Source organism: Sinocyclocheilus rhinocerous, unplaced genomic scaffold (assembly GCF_001515625.1).
Source record: "Sinocyclocheilus rhinocerous isolate Xijiao unplaced genomic scaffold, SAMN03320098_v1.1 scaffold658, whole genome shotgun sequence".
Taxonomy (NCBI): domain Eukaryota; kingdom Metazoa; phylum Chordata; class Actinopteri; order Cypriniformes; family Cyprinidae; genus Sinocyclocheilus; species Sinocyclocheilus rhinocerous.
This window is the reverse complement of record NW_015650392.1, coordinates 356,578-365,821: the sequence shown is the minus strand read 5'-3', so window position 1 is coordinate 365,821 and position 9,244 is coordinate 356,578. Positions and strand designations below refer to the sequence as shown.

Here is a 9,244-nt window from a genome sequence, read left to right as displayed (position 1 = left end):
CACACAGAAAGCGCGTCTCACAGCGCGCGAGTACTCTTTCGCGTCGCATGAACGGAGAATTGCACACAAAATGATGTTGAATTGTGTGTTTTGACAGTTATTCACGTAAACACAGTTGATTATGTCTTAAGTGAACGTAAACAGTAGGGAGAATGTGTGTCAGTACATTGCATCCATTGCAGCTGTGCATTCGGTTTTAAAGGGACAGAGGCCTAATTTAGTGGCTATTGTCCGAGTCATTGATGTTAATCAAGCAACAACAGAAAGACAGAAAATCACTCACTGCTCTTGACTGAAAAACTTTAGTAGCCCTAAAGATTAATCTAAATTTATTTATAGAATGTCTGTTTGAAAGAATGAAGAATATGGTAAACAAGTTGCTATAAAGAATGCATAATTACCCTATATAACCATTGGTATTTCATTAATAAGATTACTATGTTCTTGTTCTTTATGAGTAGTGGTTTTATTTAATTTGAACATAAAGGCATGTTGTGTGTCACCACAGTAAAATCGGTGTCTATCATGATAAAACCTTAATATCAAACCTATATAATGAGTTCAGAAATTTTAGAGAAATGCTTAATAAATGCATTACACTGTAACTAAACCCATTAGATTTTTAGCCGACTAAATTTACTGTAGATTTAGTCGACTAAAATCTTATGATATTTAGTCGACTAAAACTAGACTAAAACTAAAAACAATTCAGATGACTAAAATATGACTAAAACTAAATGCCATTTTAGTCAAAAGACTATGACTAAAACTAAAGCAAAATTTGCTGTCAAAATTAACACTTCTCACAAGACAAATTCTCACAAGAATTCTCAAAGTAACACTCTGGTAACCACTCCTAACACCCTAACAACCACCAACCAAAGCCCTAGCAATCTCCCACAACACCCTAGCAATGTGCTTTGAAAAAAAAACTCTCAGAACACTGCACAAATAGCTTAGTAATGCCCTGGAAACCACCTTGTAAGCAAACATCTAGCAACTATCCAAGACAGCAAGTTTTGACAGAAAGTTTTGCTCTACTAAAAGTACCATTCATAGTTTATTTGGAAATATATAAAACATCACTCTTGTCACACCAGAATACCTGAGAGGCTGATTGACCATTAGGAAACCCATCTGTTCATATTCAAAGCTAAGCATCGCTAAGCATCTATTAGTTCACACACAAGCTTTACATTGACATTAGCCCTAGTACACACTCACACACAAACAAACAAACAAAGCCCACCATATCGTTTCCCCTTCTTTCCTTTTGATCACCCACAAATAAATTACAGCCGTCACAGCGATATGCAAAATGGCATGGAGTGACAATCAAAGCCTGGCTTTTAAGGACCGTGCTAAAGTTTTATAATCGCACACTAATAAGATTATGCAAACTCGTCCATTTAGCCACCTGTGTATGAAAAAAGAAAAGGAGAAACAGAAAACCAAACAACTAGACGCATTCTGGACTCTATGAATGTGTGTTCAAGGAAGCCATTGAGAGAAAGCTTTTACTGAATGTCTTTACCTTTATAAGCAACCATAAATATTGCTACTTGCAATTCCACCCCCATCCCAAGACTGTACACCAAAAGTATCCAACGCTCTTTATTCAATAACGTTATGGCCTGTCTAGTGTCTAGATGAAAGATCCAATAAGATGCTAAATTCAAAATGCATTATCCAATCAAATCTCACCATTCCTCAACTCCAAATGAGAGTCGGTGCACACAGAGTACCAAGACAACAGTAATAGTGAAGTTCTGAAAGCAAGAGGCCCATAATTTGACAATATAATGAAACCATTACATCCTCCCTGTTTTCTATTCATTTTTGTATATCAAATACAGTATGATTAAAAAGTCTGAGAACACTAGTGGAATAAAACCCTTGTTTTTTATTATTATTAAACATTATCTTATCAGCAACAAATCTGAGTGAAATTTTGAAAAGATTGAACACATTTTTTAAAACTGTATTTAAAATACCAGATTTTCAGTTTGTTCTCAGTCTTATAGACCCACACCTTTTGTGTGAAGCGTAAAGCCACCTTTTGGTTTCATTTCATACAATGGAGCAACTAATTTACAAAATGCATGTGGTGGGATTTGTTATTGATTTTATAAAAGCAGAGATCTGCACACATATAACACTTCACATGTTCTCTATGGACAAAAGAGACATAAGAAATGTGTAAATGTCATATTATGAGAAGCATGAGCATTGCATGCAAATTGTCTGAATTTAGCACCTGAGCTAAGCTAGCATCTTTTGGTTTGCTGACACAAATCTTAAATATTTTGCTAGCCACTTCACTGCAGGTCGATTATCGTTCTAATTTGTGTGTAACAACATTTAACAGTAATAACTACAAGAACGGGAGATGATGCTGCGCTAAAAGGAAGCAAAGAAGTAATTCTGATATGCAGACCTCAGGCAAAACAAAAATTAGCATTAGCGATGAAGACACCAGTCTGGCAGCTGGCTGAGAAAACATGATGTGAAGAATTGGCAAATGTTTGTCAGGATTATATCTACTACATTCAAAGCAATAAAAGCAGAATTTTTGTGCGGACATGTACATAGAGCAAGCGTACCATATGATACCATACCAATTAAACTGAGAAAAATAACATCAATAGTGTATTTAGGAGGAGGGAAATTACAAAAGAGCACAAATTTCTCTTTTTCATATTCTATTCTCTTTCATAGTACCTTTCTCCCATTTAGTCTTTGATATATTTACACCTTTTCCATAATTCATACCATCTTTTACTTATGGTCTACCTTAATTCTGCTTTTTCTCTCATTCTCTCTTTTTCCTTCTCTCTACCTTGTTTCGCTCTTCTGCTGCATTTTCCTCAGGCTGAAAAAGAAAAAACCATCATAAATCTACCCCTTTATTGCTTCTGAGGAGAGAGAACGAGGGAAAGAGTGAAGGGAGGGGGGACATGGGAGATGCAGGAGAAGAAAAAAAGATAGGAAAAGGGGTGGAGGAATATAATCACAGAGCAAGAGCTACAGGACCCAATGAACAGATGGATAAAATGAAAGGAGGAGAGAGAGTGAGCTTGGGAGGGGCGGAGGATGTCACCGTTAATGAGAATAATTTACAGTTCAGAAGCTAGCAGACTCGAGACCTCTTCAGTAACTGAGACCACCACCAGCATCCCTCCAAATACAAAAGGCATTCTAGCACTCTTGGCTGACTTTTTCCATGTAAATCGTAGTCTAACTAAGGAATTGTGTTAGATAATCATGCAACAGATAGTAACAAATTTCACACTTCTCATTAGCTGTGGACTGAAGGCCAGTTGTTACAACCAATGAGCAAATGGCAGTGACATTTAAGTGAACTGTAATGAGTAATTTCAAAATCCTATCAATTCCTGACACTAAATGAAGAGCTTCTCTCTTCTTTTAATGTTGCCATTTGCTCTTTATTCCAACTAAAGGATGAGGGAAAGGGATTTTGGTGGCCATGGGGACATCGGAGGTTGGCGCATAGGAATAAATATATTACAGAGTGTCGATTTCCTATTCCAAGAGCTAGCTGTTGCTCAGGGCAACAGGAACCATTACTGTCCCACTGCACAACACAGATATAAAATCCAGAGTTATGGATGAGGACTTATCGGTTCGACTCTTAGCGTGTCTCTAGGCAAACTGCCCGATGCTGAAGCTTTATCTGAATGATTAAGAGTTAGCTTTTAGTTTTGCATAGCCAGAATTTTGTCTAAAATTTCACAAATTTAGCATCTTATAACATCCACTTAAACAAGAAGAGTCATCTAACTGGCATGTTAAAGCAACCAATCACAGGTCTGATGTTTTGATGTGTTTTGAGTCGGGTTTATCTGAAGTAGATTACACCACAATAATAGAACAATTTACAATTAAAAAAATTAACAATAATGGTCCAGCAGTCTTCATGAATGACTAGCTATATAGAAAACACACACAAAAAATAAATAAATAGTGCATTAAGACTAGTGTGCTATACGCACCTGACAGTCAATGAACGGACTGTGAGGAGACCAAGGGACTTTTTGGGTGAAGCCAAATTAAAAAGGTTTAGACAAAGTGGAAGGCTTGATATATATATATATATATATATATATTTGCTGGAAATGGCTAAAGCTTTAAGAAAGTTGTCACTTACATACATTCCCTGGCTTCTCATCCATAAACCCACCTAATCAGATCACAACTAATTTAAAATAAAAGTTGAAAATGCCTCAACAACAAAATGTAAAACCACTGTGTTTGTCCCAAGCACAGACTAACAAAGATACAGTATGGCAAAAATCGCTGACGTAACTCTAATGCGGATAGCTCAAATGTAACAACCATCCGACCACAAAAATCTCAAAGATTAGCTAATACACGTCCAATTTACAACTACTGCCCTGGTGCATGAAATATTCCATTCAAATATTGATATTTAGCTCTCCATTACATAGCATGAATAAAAATCAAGGAACTTACCTGTACATGCTGCTGCATGGAGCCATATGGCATGCCTTGACTCAGCGCTTTTTGCTTTATCATCATCATCCTCTTCTGTTCTTCACTTAAATGGGCTGACTGGTTGGGCATTGGACCTGGAGCTTGTGGTGGCCCACCCCCGGTGCCCTGCATGTAGGGCATCATTGGGTTTTTGGCTTGATTGGCCATGGGCGGCGTCATCCGCTGACTCATGTGGTCTACTCCACTGAAATGAGTCAGCGGCTTGGTGTTGCTATAAGAGAGCTGCTTATTGAGGGTGTTTTGGGCAGCCAAGTTATTAGGTTGCTGTTGCTGCTGCTGCTGGTTGAGCATGTTCATGTGGTTCTGTGGGAGGTAGTTGTTCATGCTTGGTGTTTTTGGCCCCATTGTGTTGCTAGCATTGAAAGCCTGCGTATACATCATGGGGCTATTTGGTTTGTCTGGGTTAAAGGGTCCACTGTATGGGCTTGTTGGTGCTCCTGCAGGCGACCAGTTTGCTGCCTGGGACTGTTGTTGGTGTTTTTGTTGGATAAGTTTGGCACGTTGCTGCTGCTGGGCAGCCATTTGCTTCAGCTGCTCGGCCGGTGAAAGTTCAGAGGTGGGCGGGACAGCTCCACCTGTTCCCCCTGATCCAGGACCACCTCCTGTTACTGGAGTTGATGCCACGGGGCCAACGCCAGGACCTGCATTCATCATAAATCCATTCCCGGGCCTTGAGGCCTGGGTCTGAGCTTGGGTGGGCGTTTGCGGAGAACGTGCCACACAGTTAGCAGGCGATCCTGATGGCACTCCAACTGCTGGTGACTGCTGCAAGGGTTGCTGGGGTGGTGTACCATTGGCAGCAGTTGCAAACGGGGGACCAGAGGAAGATGGTCGCACCTGAGGTGACCCCATGGGCATCTGTCCACTCTGTGGTTGCGGTGTACTGTTGGGTGCCGTAGCTACAGAGTTAGGTGCTGGGTCTTGTGCAAGCTGCGTTTGTTCCGTTGTGGCCCGTGTGAAGTCGCTCACTTCCTTTTTCTCCTCAAAGTCCTCGTTGAAGAGGTCGTGCATGTCGTCCTCAGGCACCGTGTTGGCCAACTCATCAATCAGTTCCTGCCATTCCTGGTCATTCAGATTGATGTCAGAGAATAGCTTGTTCTGATTTGAAAGCGAAGTTTCCGAGGACTCGATTCCACCGCCGTCATCTAAAGGCTCTTGTTTCATGTCCTTTAGTAGGCTAAAGCCATCTTCCAACTCCAATGAACCGTTGAGTTTAATATCAGGCATTCCACCATTTTTGCCTAAATCCTCAGGTCGTCCAGTAATATGGTTTGTACCAGCATTGCCGTTGCCGGTTCCGTTGTTTGAGGAGGCACTGTTGTTGCCCGAGGGCAAGGTGGGTTTGATGTCCATTGGATGAAGTGGGGAAATGGGTGGAAGACTACCAAGAGAGTCCATTCCAGTGCATCCTTCCTTACGGAGTCTCTTTGTTGTGGGAGAATAACTCCCATCACTGAGGCCATTTTGGTCACCATTTAAAGGAGACCGGGCACTGTCCAATTTCCTCTTCACTGTCTCCTGGAGCTGAGAGAGAAATTAAAGAGAGAACAATGGTTAGAAGGTCTCTTCAGGTCAATATGAAAACAAAGAACAACACATTTTCAGAATATTGTTGTCGTACATTCACAATATCTGGTAATGCAACCTAGTGAAGCAGTTTTGCAGTGTATAAATAGTCAGGCATGGTACTATTCAAACAATTATTTACATTTCAGAGCATAAGGATGTCAGAGTGGTTTCTAGTACAGAATGCCAAAATTTACATAGGTAATATATTCTCGCTATCAAAACACTTCACAATAGAAAAGGTTTTCTGCCAATGATCGTCATTGTGGTTACTTGTACATGTGTTAAAAAATTAAACATTCACTTGATATTTACTCAAAGTGCCTTGCTCTTTTTGTTTATCTGATAGTACTGAAGATCTTTGACCAAGGTGTTGTCTTGACATCAAATGAGGGCAGGTATTTTGATCAACACAAACTGCCCACACTTAATTCCAGTGTTGGTTTTTCATAATCTGTGCAGGAGTTTGGGTTTAAACAGAGGCCTCGTGAGGCAATAATAGGCTAATTTAAAAAAGAAGACAAGAAGGCCCTATGTAAAGACTTAATAGCTATATGCGGATCAAACTCAGTCTAATCAATTTACAGTAGGAAGGTGTCAGAATTGTCTTAACCAACCTAATTATGCAAGGCTACCTTAAGACTAACTATTGAACTAGTCATTCAACTGACTGGCTTGTCCGTTTTGAAAATATGTAGTTTTGCACATGCCTGTTTTACTGGCACTGCACACATAGACAAACATATGAATTCTCACTGCACAGAGAATCACTGATAGGAGGGAAAAGGTGATGAGCATCAGTTATCACTTCACAATTACATAGAGAGAGAAAAGAGAGAGAGAATAGAGGGGAGGGAATCGGTTGCAAAACAAACTGAGTTTCATTGTTCACACATGGGCACACTTTTATCCCACAATGCTCTTCTGCTTAATTTGTCTCAGCCATTAAGCTGTGTCTAAGCCGCTCAACACAAGCATGCTAGACAGTAACACACATGTACATGCCAACAGAGGTTAGGGACGGGAGACAAACCTTAAAAATGCCATTACTGCCTTAAATGGCATTACATATTGGCACAATCAACCACAAATAAGGAGGGAAAAAAAGTGCAAAGTGAGTTTAAGTGTTCCTCCAGTTAATCCACAAATTATTTTCTTAACATTCAGTTGTGTCACTTTGCAGACGGTCCCTTCCCTCTCGCTACTGCAGGGCAGGGAATGAACAACGGCAAATATTGACGGGGAAAGAGTGATAGATGCCTCCTGAGAGGTGAGGATAGAAAAGAAGGTGAAAAGCATTTCCCATCATCTCTCCTCATCTTTCTGTTTGTGCTAATGACTCTCACAGTGAACACATTTAACGGTGTGTTAATTACAGAAGTGAAATGTGTGCGTAAACCCGGAGATGTAGATGAACCGCAAGAACATTAGCGACAAATTCTCCCCATACACAATAGCAGGATCCCACCCACCTTATTCGCTTATCCCAGTGGACCTCGGTGTGTGTGCATGTTAGAAATCTCACACACACACTCCACCGAAACATGCGAAATGAGATTCTGAAACGACAAGATTCATGGATCTTCTCTCCGAGCCTCCTCTGAGGCAATACGTCTAGTCCCCCTCCCTCCTTCTATCTCTTTCTTCTCAGTCTGTCTCTCCCTACATGACCAGAAGAACAGCGAGATCATGATGGGAAACAAGAAAGGCTGATGTTTACTGGCTAGCTTTATGCAAAAGTAGGAGATAAGCAGGATAAAATGAGGCACGCACACACATACAAAACACGTTCTGCTACAGTCTAACTCTAGAAGACTTTTACACCATCTGGCTATGCTTAATAGACACGGCATGTACTGTAAGTTATACTGTAGCAAACTCAAATATGACCCTCGCGTTCATGTTGACTGTAGGTCTGTGTGAGGTTGCATCTTTCATTGTTACGCCTCTGTCGTGTGCAGCAGCTAAGGGGGTTGTCAAGGCAACCGTTGTCACGACGGCTGTCAATATTCGTGCTGTTTATCATGCCATAAAGACTATTAGGATGACTGTCACTCACATGGAGAGAGTGAGTGATGGGGAGAGAGAGAATGAGAGAAAGAAATCAAGGCAGAAATCGAGAACAATGTGGCTCACATAAAACCGGCTGCATTCATAGAGTCAGTGTTGGGGACTGACAACAATATTTGTAAAATTGTGCTGTACATACTGCGGTAACCAAAAGTCAATCTAACTGTCAAAGCATATAACAATAGCTTGGAGTGCCACCAGTGAAAAAATAAATAAATAAATAAATCAAATATAAAAACCAAATAAAATCAAATATAAAATAAAATAATTAAATAAAAAATAAATTAAATATAAAAATTAAATAAAAATTAAACATATAACCAAAAATATATAACATAAAATTAAAATAAAATTTGTAACAAAATAAAAAATAAAATATATAACAAAATAAAAATAAAAAGCATCTCTTTATATAATATTGGCATTATTACTACTACAAACTAAATATAATTACAATTAAAGGGGTCATATGATGCGATTTCAATTTTTCCTTTTTCTTTAGAGTGTTACAAGCTCTTGGTGCATAAAGAAGATCTGTAAAGTTGCAAAGACTAAAGTCTCAAATCCAAAGAGAAATTCTTTATAAAAATTAAGAGTCAACCACGCCTACCTAAAACAGCTCGTTCTAACACGCCCCCACATGTCTACGTCACGATGTGGGAAGATTTGCATAACGCCGCCCAAATGTTCACACAAAGAAAGAAGGCGTAACTTTGATTATCGCTATAGTATTGTTGTTGCCGCCGCCGCCATGTCGTGAAGAAGCTGTGCATTTCATTGTGAAAGCGAAACTACTTTGTTTGGCCTTCCAAAAGAGGACGATATCTGCTTCGTCATGCCTAGAGCTGATCTGTGCTGGTCGCTGAGGAAATACATCAACTTCGCACTGTGGATCGCCGGATCGGCTTTCACCGTGGACGAAGCAGAGTCCAGCCCGGGGTCGTCACATGTCCTTCCGGACGCTCCATTGTCGAAATCGCCGGCCGCGCCGTTCTCAAGCCCACCCGCCTCTGCTCACTCTAACCCTCCGGCCGTTCCTCACGCTAGCCCCCGGCCTCTGCTCACTGTAGGC

The 9,244-nt window shown here is 40.3% G+C and overlaps 1 protein-coding gene across 1 annotated transcript in view; it reads right to left on the bottom strand.

Moving 5' to 3' along the window:
- The window catches only part of LOC107712021 (mastermind-like protein 3), a 138,268-nt gene that overhangs the window by 65,319 nt on the left and 63,705 nt on the right, over positions 1–9,244 (bottom strand). The window contains exon 2 of the mRNA XM_016517144.1: positions 4,495–6,060. Within this exon, the coding sequence (XP_016372630.1) occupies positions 4,495–6,060 (1,566 nt within the window). The remainder of the gene's footprint in view (positions 1–4,494; positions 6,061–9,244) is intronic.